General features: G+C 35.6%; 3 protein-coding genes across 3 annotated transcripts; all 3 read left to right on the forward strand.

The window, feature by feature from the left end:
- The first annotated feature begins 6227 nt into the window (after positions 1-6227).
- Positions 6228-8146, forward strand: LOC125221270 (berberine bridge enzyme-like 18). The gene is made up of 2 exons (XM_048123416.1): positions 6228-6799; positions 6890-8146. Exons 1-2 carry the CDS (start codon positions 6228-6230, stop codon positions 7953-7955), a joined length of 1638 nt encoding a protein of 545 aa, XP_047979373.1. The 3' UTR covers positions 7956-8146.
- A 3938-nt stretch (positions 8147-12084) lies between these two features.
- LOC125188729 (berberine bridge enzyme-like 8) lies at positions 12085-13698 on the forward strand. Its single transcript, XM_048085753.1, has one exon. The coding sequence runs from the start codon at positions 12085-12087 to the stop codon at positions 13696-13698; it is 1614 nt and encodes a 537-aa protein (XP_047941710.1).
- A 3067-nt stretch (positions 13699-16765) lies between these two features.
- On the forward strand, positions 16766-18525 carry LOC125207164 (berberine bridge enzyme-like 8). The gene has a single exon (XM_048106393.1). It carries the CDS (start codon positions 16790-16792, stop codon positions 18392-18394), a length of 1605 nt encoding a protein of 534 aa, XP_047962350.1. The 5' UTR covers positions 16766-16789; the 3' UTR covers positions 18395-18525.
- Positions 18526-19913: the final 1388 nt, after the last annotated feature.

A 19913-nucleotide genomic window follows, 5' to 3' on the forward strand; every position in this document is an offset into this window, starting at 1 on the left:
TTATTTATGTTCTTACTTGTTATCTTTTGAAAATATATAGTTAATTAGTTATGATTTCTCCATTTTATTTACATGTTCATTTAATGTCTTAAAAAGTTATTTTAATCTCTTTTATAATCCCTTTATGTTTCAATTTATACCAAAAAAAAAAATTTATTTTAAAATTAAGTAGTGTCTATTTGTCTAAGGTCTATTTTATATAATTTAGAATTATAGTCAATAAATAGTATAAGTATTGTGTGATTTTTAATAATTTCTATTCTCATCACAATTTAATTTATATAAAAGAATAAATTTTAAATATAATAATTCCGGGTTTATGGGTACCCGATTAGTTGGGTTCGGGTACCCGCATCGGGTATTAGGGTACCCGAATTAACATACGGGTCGGGTATTGGGTATGATATTTTTTAGATTTCGGGTTCGGGTACCCGAATTTTTGGGTTTGGGTACCCGCGGGTACCCGAACTTTCATCCCTAGATGTAAATGATATGATTGATTTGAAATTAAGAATAATAAGTGACTAGTGAGTCATTGACACTAGTGTGTGGTCTCAAAAGAAATAAAGGATGATAAAATTAGATTTTTCTCATCAATGAGTCAAGAATAATGGTATTTTAGGGGGGGAAAAAAAGAGACAATCTTATCTATTCTGACCTTTTGCACATGGATATTAATTTCTTATGACTCCAAATTTGATCAATACTTTAAAAAAAATCACATTTACCTTAAACATTCATAAAAAATTAAATGTATGCATAGGAATTAGAATTGAAATGTTAACGCATATGGGAAAAAATAGAGATCTACTGTAAATTATAGGCATAAGATATATCAGAAATCTATAAATATATAAAAGGGGAGTTTTAAGAATATTTTAGGAAATAAGTAGAATTTTGGGGGTATTTAGGGAAATATCATTTTAAAATAGATATTATTATTTAAATAAAAACTATTTTTTTTAATTAAATTGTTATTTGAAGTTAGTGGGAAGTTATTTAAAATTAATAGGAGTTAATGGGTGGTTAGTTTCTTTTCTCCTCTCTAAATCTTCGGTGTTTTTATTGCTTATGGTGAATGTTTTTATTTTTGCAGATATTGCATGCAATTTATGGCCATAAGAGGTTAGCTTTCTTCTCTAAAATATCTTTCTATTTATTGTTGATCTAATGATCTCTTTTTTTGGTATATGTTCACAAAAGATTTGCTCAACTTTCTTCTTTTTAAACCATTTATCTGTTTCGCTTAATTTTCTTCTCTCTAAAGTCTAAACTATCTTTCCTGTTTATTGTTCATCTACTGTTTTTTTCTTTGTCATTTATTGCAGATGAATTCATGAGCTTAACATGTTAGTTTCCTTTCCTGTTGTTTTATGTTTTTAGTTTGATTATTTAATTTATTTTTGCTTCTTATCGTGTTACTTTTTCTTTTGGATCCTATCTACAATAGAAGAATGATATTATATCGTATACTAACAATTTAATTGTAATTCCCTCAAGAGAGTGGGCAGAAAATTTTTGCTAAGAAAAAAAAACAATTTAATTATACAATTATTCTTCATTTTTAGTTTATTCACATAGGGAATTATTTGGCATCATTGAGAAGAGTATCATCCATACAATTGCCTTCAAACCAGAAGAAAAACTGTCATCTTTACGATCTGTAGAATAAAAAATCATCTTCGTGGATGGTGTGTATTTATTGTTGACTGACTAAGTTTTAATAATTTTTAGCATGTGTATATATCTATATAGGTTCTGCATTTACAATTTTTTATTGTTTTGAGATTAGTTATTTAGAATATTATAAATGACTATTTATATGACTAAATATTTTTGTTAATTAATTATGTAAAACTAAATTTTTATAATATTATTTTTAATTTACTAATTAATATATGCATTGAATTATACTCCACGTTAGTATTTGAAGTATTTACTAATGTGATTTGAATAAATTAATTTCATTTTATTCTTAATAGTAGGCTTAGGTTTGCTCATATATTAATAGTAGTATGCAGTATCTGTATATTCCATTTGTCAAAATATAATATTCATATCCAAATATTCAGATCCACTTTTATTGATTTTCAATATCACGATCTTCCATAAGAGCATAACACCACATCAATGCTCTTCACAAGACATGCTCTTACACTATAAATTCAAGTATATGAAATATGTGTATGTGATGGTTGATTTCTAAAGTTGTCTAATTTTTATTTTTTTTTGGATCGTACATTTAAATTGTAGTACACGTTTATAATTTTTAACCCTTAGAAAATATAGTTATATCTGATTTTAACTAAATAATTCAAAATACTATCTGGCATATCGGTTGTATATTCCATGCTAATTTTGCTGTATTTTTGTTGATGATTTTGATCTATACATTATTTTTATTGACATGTGTTCGTGATTAATCTTTTGTAGTATTGATCTAAAAGTGATTTAAATGATACTCTCTCCGTCCACAAACAATAGATCACTTTTGCCATTTTGGAACGTCCACAAAAAATAGATCACTTTCTTACAATGGAAAGTTTATCTCTCATACTTTTCCCACTTTTTCTTCCCTCTCTCCTACTTTACCTACTTTTTCTCCTCCTCTCTCTTACTTTACCAATTCTACATTAAAATCCGTGTCATACACAAAGTGATCTATTTTTTGTGGACAGAGGGAGTATGTGATTTGTGTGCAATTTTTAGTTTATAAACTTATTTGGTTATATGAGTTTAGAACTTGAAATAATAATATTGTTTCTCATTCGGTATGTGTTGTTTTATTTTCTTTGTTTAATTTTATATTTTTTTAATAAATTTTTTTTATTTTATATATTTATGATTTCAGATTTCATACAAAGATATTTTTATGAATTTATAAAATCATTTTACAGTTTAAAATAAATTTAAATAAAAGAGAATGAGTGGTGCATCGCACGTGGGTGATACTAGTGTAACTAAAAGTTTAGTATGAGAAACTCCTCAAGACAACAATTTAGGGCGGTCACAACGATATACTAACATTCACTTGATTTTGAGCGCATTCATAACACTTAAACACCAAGCACTAAAATTTAAAATAATCGGACAATTAAGTGGTCCGGCCTGATATGTAATACTCCTTAATTGATTACCAAATAAAAAAGTAAACAATGTCAATTTGAAGTATGTTTACACTTTTTTATTGAAAGATATATATTGATTCTTGAGATATAAATTAAAATTATTGTTGTACCGTAGTACTCCCTCCGTCCGCCATTAGGACTCTCATTTATGGACGACACGAGTATTAAAAAATGTTAAGAAAAATGGGTGGAAGAAAGTTAGTGGAATAGGGGTCCCACTTATATATATTAAATTTAAATAAAATGTGAGTGAAATGAGTTAGTGGATTCTTGACATATAAATTAAAATTATTGTTGTACCGTAGTACTCCCTCCGTCGACACGAGTTTTAAGAAATGTTAAGAAAAGTGGGTGGAAGAAAGTTAGTGGAATAGAGGTCCCACTTATATATATTAGTTTTAAATGAAATGTGAGTGAAATGAGTTAGTGGAAGGTGGGACCCTATAACCATTTATGGTAAAAGTGAACCGTGACTCTTATTCGCGGACGGACTAAAATGAAAAAACGGATTTGCTGACGGAGGGAGTAAGTTAATTTATTTTCCCAAAAGTCTCATCTTTAAAAAATTAGTGCAAACATTTTCCAAAATTATCATACAACTTCCGTTCTCATACGAAATATTTTCAGAAAATTCAGACGGATAACACCTCGTAAAGTTAAGCAACTGGTCGGGATCTCTAAAATCAAAACATGTCAAGTGTAAAAATAAATATGTATTGACTTCATCCAACCGTTGATTCAGTTCATAAGCTTGATCATGAACATGTCAATCACAAAACTAAGTAGTTCAACTCGATAAATGTCACTTTCTTAATTTACGTTCTTCCTCTTCCTTGAGCTACAGTATTATCCTCCATTCCAAGCACAACTATATCATAGAGTACATGCTACAAAACATAGTAACTTCGCAAAACCCCCTAACCCATTTTGGCCAACATTTATAAGCCCACTAAATAGACTTAAAAACCATTTTAACAATCCTATAACAAATCCGTTGTAGTCTAGTTGGTTAGGATACTCGGCTCTCACCCGAGAGACCCAGGTTGAAGTCCCGGCAACAGAATTTCTTTTGCTTTAACTAATTACTCCTAAATAAAAATAAATTTCCATAAAAATTTGTTTTGCCTTCAAAATTTTTTACGTAATGAATTTTTAAAAGAAAAAATCATATATAAAGGCCTTAATTAATTAACTCCGAAATAAAAACAAATTTCCATAAAAATTTGTTTTACCTTCAAAATTTTTAAGTAATGAATTTTTAAAAGAAAAAATCATATAAAAGTTGTTGGAGTGCATATTAAATGCGATCATCATTTGTTAATATTCTACACTACTCCTACTTAAGAAAGTGAGCGTTTATAATTGATACCACATAATTGCGGAGTATTTTATTTGAAAATCAATCATATTTTAAAAAAACCTAATCCTAGTAAAAGGTTGTTTGTGGGTAACTAAATGCGTTCATCAATTTATCGCTGCAATTCAACTTAGAAAAAAAAGCCCATTACATTAACTATACAGTCTATACTGAATGGGAGAACTCATCATCTAAAAAGTTATATCGAACTATGGACAATTTTAATATAGGGATGGTGGATTATTTTATTTTGTTGTGAATGTGGAGTAGGAGTTGAGTTGGAATTGTGGACTAGTAGGGGATCCTCTGTGAAGTTTTATCCCTTGACATTGAATATAGATTTGAATCCAAATCTCATGATCTGGCCCTCGTATATTATTTTTTTTTATCGTGTATCGAATCAATTAACAATTTACTTAAAGGTTCATCCTCTATAATATACTCCATATACAAATATTATATAGATATATAATTTATTTTATGAGAATTATTTGAATGAGTATAAAAATGAAAAAAAAGAACTAAAAATAACAAGGTCCCAATGATTGTCCTACCTCCTATACTATCACATTCAAGCTGTTGAACTAAATTTAAAGATTTAGAATTTCATAATTTGTTAACATTGAATTTGAAAGATACAGTTTGGTTAATAATTTTAGAAACCTGAATATTTTTGAAATTTTAGGTTTTATTTTTTGAATTGAAACTAATTATTATAAGTTATATGGGTGAAATGTTGACTGATGGGCTATTAACGAGATTAATGAATGTCAATTCATTGCTCCATCCGTCTCTTAAAAGGAATAAACTTTTAAATTTTGAAAAAGTTAATCAATCACATTACCTTTACACATCATTTTATTTACAAATTATACTATATTACAATACACTACTAATGATGTGGAGTCCACTCTCCTCTAACACTATTTACACTACCATTTATCTTCTCTTATTTTACCAATCACACATTAAAATCCGTGCCAAATAAGATATTTATACTTTTAGACGGGGGAATATTAATTTATGGGATTGATGAAATTAATGGGCAATTTAATATATACAATAAAAAATATATTTTGAATTTTCTACCTTCCAAAATATAATGAACACGATTATTAATGTATTTGGAATAATATAACTAGTTTCATAATGAGGTTAATTATGTTGGTTGAATGTTTTTTTAATTTTTTTTTCCAAATCTTGATTCTCATAATTAAATAAATTTCCATTCATATCTGGAGTACTATAACTTTATGTATTTAATTGTCTAATAGATTGTTACTACATAAATGTATTTCTAATATTTTAAAGTTCGTATAGCTGTATCGTTTCTTATAGTACTACTAGTTGATAGTTGATTAATTAACTATATAATATTAAAAAGAGAACTAAAATGGGTCGTGCAATATTTCAAAGCATAACATGGAAAAAATAAAGTGAGTCGGGTTTCCACTTTTTAAAACCGATTCAATCATTAATTTTAAGTTACGCTACAATTTTCATAAAGGATTTACCTTTTAAAGAACGTGTGAACGAACGTCTCTCAAAATTGCAACGAATTAAAAAGGTAACACAACTTTATGAAAACGTCTAACGTAGAATCTCGAGATTCCAAACATAGAAAATACAAAAATTGGGATTGAATAATAAAGTAGTAGTAACAAAGTTTAATTGTATAATTAATAGATTCACATGGACGTCTATATAAAAAGGCCAAACAAACAAAACCAAACACCAACAAAATGTCTTCTCCTCTTGCTTTCACTCTCACATTCCTCTTCTTAATTTCCACAAACCTCTTACTCTCAGAAGCTGCTTCATCCAACAATCAAACCTACAACAATTTCCTTGAATGCCTAATCGATCAATTCCAACGCTCAAACTCATCTACTAACACAATCTTCACCCCTCAAAATGCTACCTACACCGCTCTCACATTCACAGACAATTTCCGTGTACCAGCCACGTGGCCGGGGAAACCCGACCTCGTCGTCGCCCCACGCTCTGTGTCCGAGATCCAGGGAGCAGTCCTCTGCTCCCGGATTCTCGGCCTTCAAATCAAGGTCAAGAGCGGCGGCCACGACTACGAAGGGCTTTCTTTCTTTTCCACGGCGGGGTCAGAGCCCTTCGTGGTCGTCAACATGATAAACTTCCGGTCGGTGACCATCGACGAGAAGGCGAACACCGCACGTGTGCAGCCCGCCGCAACCCTTGGTGAGCTCTACCAAACAATCTCCCGCACGAGCAAGACGCTCGCTTTCCCAGCAGGCGCCTGCCCTACTGTCGGCGTCGGCGGCCACTTACTCGGAGGAGGGTACTATCCTATTTTCTTTTATGTCTATTCCGTAGAATTAGTTCAATGGCTTGATATTTCTTCTCTTGATTGATTGCGATATTCCAACAGGTACGGCATGATGTCGCGGAAACACTCCCTCGCCTCCGACCACATCGTCGACGCCTTACTAATCAACGCAGACGGCGAGGTCTTGGACCGGAAAACCATGGGTGAAGATCTGTTCTGGGCAATCAGAGGCGGCGGAGGCACAAGCTTCGGGATCATTCTAGAATTCACGGTGACATTAGTCACCGTCCCTGAAACCATCACCGTCTTCAACGTGACACGAACGTTAGAAGAGAACGCGACCGAGGTCGTCCACAAATGGCAGCACGTCGCCGAAAAAATCGACGACAATCTCCTCATGAGGATATTCATAAACCCAACCAACTCTCCGAAGACCGGAAGCCGCACCATTGAAGCTTCCTTCACGTCGCTGTACCTTGGAAAACCAAGCGATCTTCTGACAGCCGTGGGTGGACAATTTCCTGAACTCGGACTGACTGAGAAAGACTGCGTCGAGATGAGCTGGGCCGATTCCCTTCTCTACTTCGCGTACATCGAAAACAAAACCCTAGACGCTTTGCTGGTCAAGAGGCCACAAGGCGGCCCTGGCGCCTACTTCAAAGGAAAGTCGGACTTCGTGAGCGATCCGATCCCGCTGAGCGGTCTGAAGGAGATTTGGGAGTTTCTTATTCAAGTAGATGGCGCTCAACTGGAGTTGAGTCCTTTCGGGGGAGCTCTGAGCAATTATTCCGATGAGGAAACACCGTTTCCTCACCGGAAGGGGAATTTGTACATGATCCATTACGGCGTGTTGTGGAGGAACTCAATTGAGGGCGAAGCTTCCCTTAGCTGGACGAGAGGGTTCTACGACTACATGGCACGCCATGTCACCAAGAATCCGAGGGCGGCTTACGTGAATTATAGAGATCTTGACATTGGGAGGAATGGTGAAGGGAATAGTACTAATTATGAGCAGGCTAGGGTTTGGGGTGAGAGGTATTTTAAGAACAATTTCAAGAGATTGGTGTGTGTGAAGACGAAATTCGACCCCTCGAACCTCTTCAGAAACGAGCAAAGTATACCATCGTTGGTGGGGGAGGTGGCGGCGCTGACCGGAAATGTTGTGTGATGAGTTGTAATGGCATGATTGTTTTCCAGTGTGGTGTTGTTTTGTTTTGTCTCTTGCATGTGTTTTGTGTTTTGCAGCAAGAGACTTGTTGGTTGCTTTGTTGATCTTTTACTTACTACCCTCGGTAGTATGAGCGCTTATATTCTATGTCAAAATAATTGAAGATTATAATAAAATCCTAATTGCATTTATATGTATGAAGAAATATGCATGATCATTAACTATCTGCATACTCACCCTGTCCCACTATCAGTGAAGTCTTTCTGTTTGGTCGCTGTTTCGCGAAAATATAATAAATAATTAAAATTGAGAGAATAATATAGAAGAGAGTCGTATCTACATTCTCTTGCTTTTTTTTTATTTTTTCTACACTCTAATTATTTATTACTTTTGCAAAATAGCCGCTGAAGAAAATTGCCTCACTTATTGTAACAGCCCGCCCTCCTAGGGTACAATAAATGCGGCGGCTGCTACCCAAACGGACTCTAAAGAAGTAAACATAGGCTAGGGTTTCGTTTAAAGAGTTTTGACCAAAGCATTTAAAGGAAACATCAGAGCAATAAAGCAACAACTTAACCTAGAAACTTGAATGAGAAAGAGAAAGGGGTATCTTAACTAACGATCAAAATCTCAAGAGTACGACATAATATCCAAGATAAAAATCACAAGAAAAGGGCTAAGGCCTCAAATCGAAGGCAAGATGCAAAGTATCCATAACAACACTAAAGTGTATCAAAATTCAGCGGAAGACGACCAAGAGAAAGAGTAGCTATGTATGAAGACACAACTACGCTTGAAGTCCAAAACAACCATCTTAATTAATTATCATGCTCAACACCCGCCACCGCTCGTCATCGTTCAACCTGCACATAAGGAAAACACATGCAGGGTTGAGTATTTTGAAATACTCAGTGAGCTCATTGCCAAAACATTTTATAAGTTATGCCACCCTTACCAAGTGAACTCGAGTTTTAAGTAGTTATAAGAGAAATATCACGAGTATCACAAAATATATCTTCCATAGACTGGCCAGTCAAAATAACTCTCCATTTTCCTCAACAAAATCAACAATCACAATCATTCCATGGTGCGACGAAAGTGTGGCCACACTTTTCGCCCACGAGACCGGCCGACTAGCAAGGACGGCTCCCGATCCCATCGTGTACACAGCCTGGTAGGGTTTGCGGCCCATACTCAGACCCAAATTCGTATAGTCACATTCATAGCCCTATAGCCCAATGGAGCGAACTCACAAACTAGGCGTCAGGCACATAATATCACAATAAAGCAAACATAGGCATGGCATAACAGTTAAACCAACCTTATAACACCAATCAACATTTTTGACAAAAATAAAAGAGAGTTTTAAGAGTAAAGGCCACCTCGACTACTTAGATTTCAAGTAGTTTCGCTTTTCCGTTATCCGGCTTCGCAACCAAAGTTTCACCTTTTAATCACATAGGCACATATCACAAATTAGGTTCAACACTACTCTTACTCATGCATGTCTCAATACTTTTCCCTTTTCCCATCAATTTATCTTATCATTACTAATCAATCAAGATCATGTTTATCACACAAGTTCCATTCGCATCTCCAAATCTAGATCTAACATCAACATATGTCACACAAGAATATTTAGCCATCAAACACACACTACACAAATACAACACACACACACACAACACGTACACACACACGCCACACACATGTAACATATTCCCATATCCCCTTTATCCCACTTTCACTCCACCAAGATGCATGAGGGTTCAAGAAGACCGATTAATCGGTTAAAAAGAAGATGAGTGGAGTAGAAACGAAGAAGATGAATATAAAATACCTTATGAGAAAAACGATCGGTAGGAATTAAGTATTAGACTTGGTTCTTCAAGATTCTTGGATCAAACTTCAAATTCTTCTCAAAGGTTGAAAGATTATTGAAGAAAAGTAGAAGAAAATTGAGAGAGTGTGGAGAAGAGGGAGGGGGCGTGTACTTAGGGTGGGGGGCGAAAATTTGATGGCTAGGTTTAGGAGTTCCTCTTATTTATAGAGCTCAAAAAGATCTTTAGAATATTTGGTAAGATTTTATTCTCCACAATTAAATAATCAATATTATGGAGTAGGGAAGAAGAAATACCAAAAATAAGCTCTAGGGTTCCAAGGCATGTAGGTTTCGAAAATTAAGCTTTTTAATTAGCCAAGATTTTGTTTTGGTATATTTCACGGAGTAGAATAAAATATCACGGAGCAAAATAAAAATAAGAATTCTCCCAATTAGGGATTGAAAAATGCGTCCCCTATGCCTTTTTAAATAAGGCATGGATTTTCAATATTAACTAAAATAAGATAAGGCAAGATCTCTTGAGGTATGGAAAGATTTGGTAGAATATTTAAATTCTAGGTATGGAAGGAAATCAAATAAGGGATTAACTAAAATAAAATAATTATTTCCTTCCCACAATAGGTGATTTTGGAAAATCACTAAGGCACAAGGGGGCTCGATTTTTCCTCTTTAAAAATAAGGAAATAATTGGGTCTTGGATTTAATTTGGATAAATATCCCAAGAATTAAATTAAATCCGAAAAAATGAAATTCCCTCTCCAAGGGGTCTAGGGTTCGAAAATTTCAACAATTAGGTGGCTAGTATTTATGAAAATTTTTCTCTAATATTCTCACTTACCCTTAACAAATAATTCAATTCATAAATTAATAAATCACATGCCACGTCACAAAATCAATAAGTTTGACTTTTCAAACTCTCAACGCAAACCCTAGACTCAACTCGGCCATAGCATCACATGCAATAAGTGCATTCACGACTCCACGTCATCAACAATAAATTTTAGGGTTTTAAAATTAGGGTTCTAAATTCCGAGATGTTACACTTATAGTGGGACGGGGGAGTATCATGTAATAATACGGAGTATGACAACTTTGGACTGGTATAGAAAATGAAACAATGATCAATGCACATGATTCTGATGGCATGATGACATGCATTTATGATTAGCCAAAGACTTGCTTAGATGCAATACACATTATTTATTCGTTGATGTAGCGGATCTAGAATTGACTTGCTTAGATGCAATACACATTATTTATTCGTTGATGTAGCGGATCTAGAATTAAAAAAAAATGGAAGAAACAATGAATTGATATAAAACTAAATGAAATACGCTAATACTCCTTCCGTCTCGGTTAAAATAACATGTTTTTTTGTTACCATGAGATTTTAGAAGTTGTTGATTAATGTGTAACTGGAGAGAGAAAACAAATGTAAGTATAAAATGAAAAGGAAAAGAGGTTTGGATATTGTAATTGGAAAGAGAAATTGGTTGATGTAGCTTATTTCCAAAAATAATAATGCGTTATTTATGACATACTAAATGGAAAAGTGCATCATCTTAGTCCGGACAATAGAGAATATTTTAGATAGAACAAAGTTATAGGGTTCGATTAGTATAGTTTTTGAATTTCCTTCAGCTTCTTTTCCTTAATATATTCAACAACTAATCGTAGTAATATTTAGTGACCAAAGTCCATTGATCCCTTATTTGTCCCAAAAATCTTTTTGGTCCTACACATTAAATTTGTTATCTATTGGTCCTATATAATACTCTTATGTTTTCATTAATACTTAATTACGTGAAAAAGTTAACGGTCAATCATATTTTGACCTACTTGATGAGTTAAATATAGACCCAAATATATTGTGTAGGATCAAACGTTAACAAAACTTTGGCTATTTTAATATTAACTGTTGAATTGGTTACCCAAATTTATAAATTTCAAATAACTTTTAAAATGACATAATTAAAACACTAATATAATTCTATTTTCTTTGGCAACTACAACATGCCAAAATTTTGACAAACATTAATTCCACAGATACACTAGAACAAACGTTTTTCAGGTTATAGAACGTGTGCATTTCTACCAAAATAGTAAACAAAATAAATTCATGTTGTTGAAACTCTAATATAAAATCGCCCCAACATAGAAAAAATCAGCATTTTACTAATGAAATAAGAATTTTTCCATAAACAAGAATTTTTCCATAAATGACTTTTGCATACTACTCCTATAAAAAAAATACTCCCAAAAGCACAAATTCATCATCTTTCAAACATGAAGAATCCAAATACTTCTACATTTCTTCTTCTTTTTCTCATCTCTTTGGGTTCACATGCAGCTTCTGCTGCAGATGAGCACCAAGATTTTGTTGAATGTCTGTCCCAAAAATTCAATAACTATTCTTCCATTTCAAGCAATCTTTACACCCCTTCAAACTCATCCTACTCTTCGATCCTTCGGTTTTCCATCCAAAGCTTAAGATTCATCTCTGATTCCACTCCGAAACCGGCCGCAATCGTACAACCGGAGCACGAATCTCAAATCCCTCCCGTCATCCACTGCGCCAAAGCCAGCGGCCTTCAAATCAGAACCCGAAGCGGGGGCCATGACTACGAGGGACAATCGTACGTCGCACATGTCCCGTTCGTGATCCTCGATTTGATCAAACTCAATGAAATCACGGTCGATGCCTCGGAGAAAACCGCATGGGTTGGATCCGGCGCGACAAACGGCGCGTTATACTACGCGGTCGCACAGAAAAGCCCGGTTTTAGGGTTTCCGGCTGGCGTCAGCATCACCTTAGGCATGGGCGGACATGTCAGCGGGGGAGGCTATGGCATGTTGTTGCGTAAATACGGACTGGCCGCGGACCAGGTCATCGATGCGAGAATAGTCAACGTAAACAGTACGATCCTGGACAGGAAATCAATGGGCGAGCATCTGTTCTGGGCCATCAGAGGCGGTGGTGGCGCCAGTTTCGGCGTGATCACTGCTTGGAAGGTACAACTGGTGGATGTTCCAGAAAAAGTCACTGTTTTCAACATTGGCAAGACTCTGGAGCAGAACGCGACACAGTTAATCCACAAATGGCAATCCATCGCGCCAGAATTCGTCGATGATTTGTTCCTGAGAATCATCATAAAACCGGAGACTGTACGCTCCGAAACACAAGTAACGAACAGGACGATTCGAGCTATTTTCAACGCACAATTCCTTGGGAAAATCGACACACTGCTTCCGTTGATGCAGAAGATCTTCCCCGAGCTACGGTTAGTGAAAGAAGACTGCACAGAGCTGAGCTGGATCGAATCCGTCTTATTCTTCCTAGATTTCCCAATCGCTGCACGTGAAAAGCTACTCAATAGACTTCAACCTAAGGTGAGATTTTTCAAAGCGAAGTCCGACTACGTGCAGAAGCCCATCCCGGGATTCGGGCTTGAAGGCGTCTGGAGGCTAATGCTCGAGGCGGTGGCCAACCAGTCCGTGATCATATTCAGCCCTTATGGAGGGAGGATGGCAGAGATTCCGGCCTCCGCCACTCCGTTTCCTCATAGGACGGGAAACTTGTACATGATCCAACACATCATATTTTGGGACGAGAGCCAGAGTCAAGATTCCGAGAGCTACATAAGCTGGATGGGGAGGCTATACACTTACTTCGCTCCTTTTGTGTCGTCGTCGCCGAGGCAAACGTACTTCAACTACAGAGATCTCGATATCGGAGCCAATAACCCTAATGGGGAGACGAGCTATGAACAAGCCGGCATTTGGGGTAAGAAGTATTTTTCGGATAATTTCGATCGTCTTGTTCGGGTGAAGACGATGGTTGATCCACACAATTTTTTCAAGGATGAACAGAGCATTCCGCCCGTTGCATTGAAGATTTAGACAAACTAGTGTTACACTCGTGCGGATGTTTATGTAATTTTGATGCCATGGCTAAGAATTTTTAATTTGAAGTATTTGTTTCTAGTTTAATTTTGTTGTCATTACTGTCTTTCTAGTAGTCTAATGTTTAATAATGATAAACTCGGATTTTGCATGGTTTTACGCGTTGGACCAACTTCTTTTTGTTTTGATGTTATTTAAGAACCTTTTTGTCTATTTATATCAATTGAATGTTTTGACGAGTTTACTGAATTTTTGAAATTAAAGATTCTAAAATGATGATTTTCAATGTTTTGACGAGTTTATTTGAAGAGTTTTGCAAGCATATCCTACGTGCCTCTTTTGAAGCTTTATATAGAAAGTTATGCAAGTTGAGTGTGCTAAACTGGTACTCCCTCCGTCCATAGTTAAATGTCCCATATTTGACCAGCATGGATCCTAAGAAATTATTTTATTTTATAAAGTAAAGTGGATAGAAAAAATTAGTGAAATGTGGGTTCTACTTTTATATATTGGTTTTATAATAAAATGTGAGTGGAACGGGGGCTGAGCGCGGGTGAAGTTCCCGTTGGCAGCATGATTAGGTTTTGATTCGTGATACTCAAGCCAAATAAAATGATATAATCTCTCTTATTTATAATACTAGAATACTAGAATACTACTCCCTCCGTCCCGCTTTAGCAGTCCATTGACTTTTCTGCACTCATTTTGTGAAAATGATAATAAATAGTTAAAGTAGAGAAATGGTAAAGTAAGAGAGAGAATAATGTAGATAAGACTCTTCTCTACATTATTTTCGCTCTTAATTTATTATTTCTCCATTTTAACTATTTATTATTATTTTTACAAAACGAGTGCAGAAAAATCAATGAGACTGCTAAAGCGGGACGGAGGGAGTATTACCCTAATTTATTAAACAAGAAACAAATATCTAAATAAAATTTGAAAGATATGGTGAATCAAATAAACAACTAAATAATTAGGATATCCTATGATATATGGTTGTATCGTAAGGTTATTTATGAAGATTTGAATCTTGGGTGCTATTTGGAATTAAGGAGACTTTGGTGTTAATGTGTGATTTACAAGTTGAGTACTTTAAGAGGAGACATAATTCTACCATAGTGATTTTCTTAATAGCTCTTGAAAGACTTAATGGCATAGAACTTAGAAATTTGACTTTACATTGAATATATTGCTATTAAAACCATAATTAAGATTCTACCTCTTTATTATTCCACCCCACTTGTTATTCTTGCTTGAAGTTAGATCCATCTACTTTAATTAATTAAATTGTTAGTGTTTGTGTAGTTTAGTAAATCTACCACTCAAATATTGGTGTTGTGATAATGATTAAGATACTCTTATTTGCCATAAACTACACTAGCACCATACACTCGAACATATTAAGAGTTAATATTCGTTCCTTAGAGTGTCCCCAATAATAACTAAGCCGCGGCAGCAGCCGCGGAGACTATTGCCGGCCTGGGAGATAGGCGCGGCGGGGGAGAGAGCGGCGGGGGAGAGGGCGAGGACGGGCGGTGACGGCGGTCGCGCGGCAGCCTATTGTGAGCAGTCTGAGACCGCCGCAGCGCAAAAAACATTTTTTTTTACATTTTTTTAATTTATTTGTGATGACTAAGCGGATAAGTTTTGTATGGCTATGCAAACTAGGCGGGCAAGATTTTGTGGCTGTGGCATGGCTGTTCGCCTTATTGCAGACACTCTTATATCATGTCTTATACTATATGAGATAAAAATAAATGAATAATTCACATCATTTTGATGACATGCTGGCAAGCATTTATGACCAAAGACTTTTTCAGCTATAATTTAAACAAATTATTTCCTTGATATTTTCGAATTTGATGATTTTGCAAATCTCTTCGTTTACCCATAACTATTTATTAATAACAAAATTAGAGTATACGTGCACTCCTATCTTGCCCTTGTATGACGTGGACTTTTGATTGATCCAGCTACTTTGAAATGAATTCAAGAACTATAATATTTTAGGAGTAGTATTAGAATTGGTTATCCAAATTTATAAATTTCAAGTGTCATTTAAATTGTCATTATTAAAACACTAATTCTATTTTCTTTGGCAAATACAACATGTACGTATCCCAAAATTTTCAAAAACATTAACTCTGATTCGTACACTAGAACAAACGTTTATTGCTAAAACACATAAGAATCGAAATCTTAGATCAAATATTAAGTATGAATAGTATGGAGTATGGACTATCAAAATAAGAATTACTCCCTCCGTCCTGGATTAAGAGTCACTTATTGTTATGGCTCGGGTTTTAAGAAAGAGTTGAAGTGTGTAATAAATGAAGTGAGATGGTGGAGTGTTTAATAAATGAAGTGAGATGGTGGAGTGTGTAATAAATGATGTGAGATTATAGAGTGTGTAATAAATTAAGTGAGTTGGTTGAAAGTAGGTCCCTTTTGACTTTTTGATTTTTGTTTTGGTTTATTTTAATGTAGATAATGACATTTTGATGTAATATTGATGAACAATAAGGTAAAATTGTATGACTAAATATGAAAAATTCTAAATGTGACTCTTAAACTGGAACGGACTTTTATGGCAAAAAGTGACTCTTAATCTGGGACGGAGGGAGTATTGAACAACGAACAACTTAATTATCCATATATTTACTGCTAAGAAGTACTGGATTATTTTTTGGATATGCCTTTCAGATCAGTTGACTTAGAAAATTTAAAAAGATGGTTAACTGACAAAATAAATCTAAAAAATGTATTATAATCAACTCTTTAATTTAACCAAATATTTTATGTACTCGTTGGGGTAAAAAAGACGTAACTGTGAACGTAGTAGTATAACTTTCACTTTATATTTCTGTCTCTATCATATTTTTTTTAGATAAAGTAGTTTGAATGATATAATGTAAAAGAATAATTTTCAAAGTAAATTAATGTGGCCTATAATAAATCCAAAACTAAGTTTCCACGAAACAATACTTCAAATCTTACGTATCAAATTCAAACTTTTGCATACTTCTTCTTCTATAAATAGATACTCCCAAGAGCACAAATTCATCAAAATCACCATCTCTCAATCATGAAGATTCCAAACATTTCCAAATTTCTTCTTCTTTTTCTCATCTCCTTGTGTTTACACGCAGCTTCTGCTGCGGATAAGCACCAAGATTTTGTTGAATGTCTAACCCAAAAATTCAACGACTATTCTTCGATTTCAAGCAACGTTTACACCCCTTCAAACTCATCCTACTCTTCCATCCTCCGATTCTCCATCCAAAGCCTAAGATTCATCTCCGATTCCACTCCGAAACCGGCCGTCATCGTACAGCCTGAGCACGAATCCCAAATCCCTCCCGTCATCTACTGCGCCAAAGCCAGCGGCTTGCAGATCAGAACCCGAAGCGGGGGCCATGACTACGAGGGACTATCGTACGTCGCACATGTCCCGTTCGTGATCCTTGATTTGATCAATCTCGATGAAATCACGGTCGATGTCGCGGAGAAAACCGCGTGGGTCGGATCTGGCGCGACAAACGGCGCGTTATACTACGCGGTCGCGCAGAAAAGCCCGGTCCTAGGGTTTCCGGCCGGGGTTTGCACGACGATAGGCATCGGTGGGCACATCAGCGGAGGAGGATACGGTACGCTCATGCGTAAACACGGCCTGGCTGCGGATCAGGTCATTGACGCGAGAATCATCGACGTCAACGGCAGAATCCTGGACAAGAAATCAATGGGCGAAGATTTGTTCTGGGCCATAAGAGGCGGCGGTGGAGCCAGTTTCGGCGTCATAACTGCCTGGAAGGTAAAACTGGTGAATGTTCCACAAAAAGTCACTGTTTTCAGCATAGGCAAGACTCTGGAGCAAAATGCGACTCAACTAGTACAGAAATGGCAATCCATCGCGCCCAAATTCGACCATGATTTATTCGTGAGAGTCATCCTAGTACCGGAGAATCTTAGCTCCAACATAGAGGGTAGAAACAAGACGATTCGGGCTATATTCAACTCACTATTCCTTGGGAAAATCGACACGTTGCTTCCGTTGATGCAGAAGAGCTTCCCTGAGTTAGGGTTAGTGAGAGAAGACTGCACAGAGATGAGCTGGATCGAATCCGTCTTATCCTTCGCGGGTTTCCCCATCGATGCACCCGAAATGCTGCTCAACAGAACTCAACCGGCGGTGAGATACTTCAAAGCGAAATCCGACTACGTGCAGAAGCCCATCCCTGAATCCGGGCTTGAAGGCATATGGAGGAGGATGTTCGAGGTAGTGGCCGACCAGTCTGTGATCATCTTCAGCCCTTATGGCGGGAGGATGGACGAGATTCCGGCCTCTGCCACTCCGTTTCCTCATAGGGCCGGAAACTTGTACAAGATCCAACACCTGATTTTTTGGGACGAGAGCGAGAATCAAGATTCCGAGAGCTATATAAGCTGGATGAGGAGGCTTTACAAGTACTTGACTCCTTATGTGTCGTGCTCGCCTAGGCAAGCGTACCTCAACTACAGAGATCTCGACATTGGTGTCAATAACCCTAAAGGGAAGACGAGCTATGCACGAGCAAGCGTTTGGGGTAAGAAGTACTTTTTGGATAATTTCGATCGTCTTGTTCGGGTGAAGACAGTGGTTGATCCGCAGAATTTCTTCAAGAACGAACAAAGCATTCCACCGTTGCACTGAAGATTGACAAACTAGTGTTACTCTCGTGCGATGTAATAGGGTTGATTGCAAATGTTTATGTAATCAACTATTTGATGTCATTTGTAAGAATAATGAGTTGTTTGAGGTAATAAGATGATTGATTCGTGAAATTAAATAAAAATTGATTGGATTTAGTAGTTAAAAAGATAGTAGATCAGCTGTAGGATGATAATTTGAAATTTTGAACTGAATTAAGTACTAAAATAGATCAGTTTATTTTATATATAGTATATCTAATGGCACTTGCCGTGTTTGTCGAAATTCACGTTAAGTAATTATTTATTTACTTTTTAGCGACAATAGTGTGTAGTTATTAGATGTAATGCATAATATGCAGTCAACGTTAAATATTTGATGAAATAAAAGGAGACAATGCATGAAAATAAATTGGGAACATATTGTTTGACTTTGAACAATTAGTAATGACAGCTCAGTTTACATCATTTAATTCGTCTCGGTATTATTTTATTCCTTGAAGATAGTAAATTAATATTTGCGGATGAAAGATCAATTTGCTTTATTAAATTGATTATACCTCATTTTATTCCATGATGGATTGATGGTTATTAAAATATCTACACATGGATGACAAGTGCATTGATACATGACATATTTTGTTAACTATGATTATTCGAACTTGTATAATGTGAAGATCAACACTCAGCTGTGGAGATTCCTTGTTGTAGACTGACCGAACTAAGATTTTTAATCGCATAGTACTCCATTATTTAAATCCTAGTACAGTCATCGGCATTGATTAACTCCCACGATTATCGCCTTGATTCTTCTATCATTGATTGCATTATTCCAAGAATCACCTCAGGTTAAATCTAGGACTCATACTTAACTAGCAATAATTTTCAATTTGATAAATTCTACTCTCTCCGTCCCGGAGTATTAGACTCACTTCTTTTGGGCACATGATTTAAGGAATTGATAATTAAATAGTTAAAGTGGAGAGAGTAAAGTATGAGAGAGGGAAAAAATAGGGGAGAGAAGAGAGAAAAAAGTAGGTGAGAATAAAATAAGATAGATGCTTTTTGCTAAAAAGGGAAATGAGTCTAATATGTTGGGACATCCCAAAAAAAAAGTTGGTCTAATACCTTGAGACGGAGGGGGTACTAATTTATAGTCATATTTAAGAGTTCCTTCTCTTTAGTGGAAGTTTAGAAAACATGGCCAACTGTGTAATAGCCCAATTCATATTTTTTGATCGCTAATTTAATTGACAACCCAAAATAGATGGGCCACTAATAGCCCACTTAGGCTGAATAACCGGTAAGCCCATTATATGGGTCATTGAGGCTGTCAAGCCAGCAGTTTCTGTAGATAGAAAATACGGTTAATCGCGACTAGGAGATGATTAAAGAAGCGGAAGAGAAATAGGGAAACGATGGAAACGATGCATGTGACCAAATCACTTGAATAATTGAAATAACTTGTCAATGACAAAGTATCATCTCATTGAAACATAAACTCCAAAGAAACAAAGACTCAA

Source organism: Salvia hispanica, chromosome 1, assembly GCF_023119035.1.
Source record: "Salvia hispanica cultivar TCC Black 2014 chromosome 1, UniMelb_Shisp_WGS_1.0, whole genome shotgun sequence".
NCBI lineage: Eukaryota > Viridiplantae > Streptophyta > Magnoliopsida > Lamiales > Lamiaceae > Salvia > Salvia hispanica.

What these genes read in the sequence shown, in the direction of transcription:
- LOC125207164 (XM_048106393.1), top strand. Translation starts at nt 16,790, where the DNA reads ATGAAGATTCCAAACATTTCCAAATTTCTTCTTCTTTTTCTCATCTCC.
- LOC125188729 (XM_048085753.1), top strand. Translation starts at nt 12,085, where the DNA reads ATGAAGAATCCAAATACTTCTACATTTCTTCTTCTTTTTCTCATCTCT.
- LOC125221270 (XM_048123416.1), top strand. Translation starts at nt 6,228, where the DNA reads ATGTCTTCTCCTCTTGCTTTCACTCTCACATTCCTCTTCTTAATTTCC. An exon ending in GGCCACTTACTCGGAGGAGG is followed by an intron (nt 6,800 to 6,889) that starts GTACTATCCTAT and finishes ATATTCCAACAG; the next exon opens with GTACGGCATGATGTCGCGGA.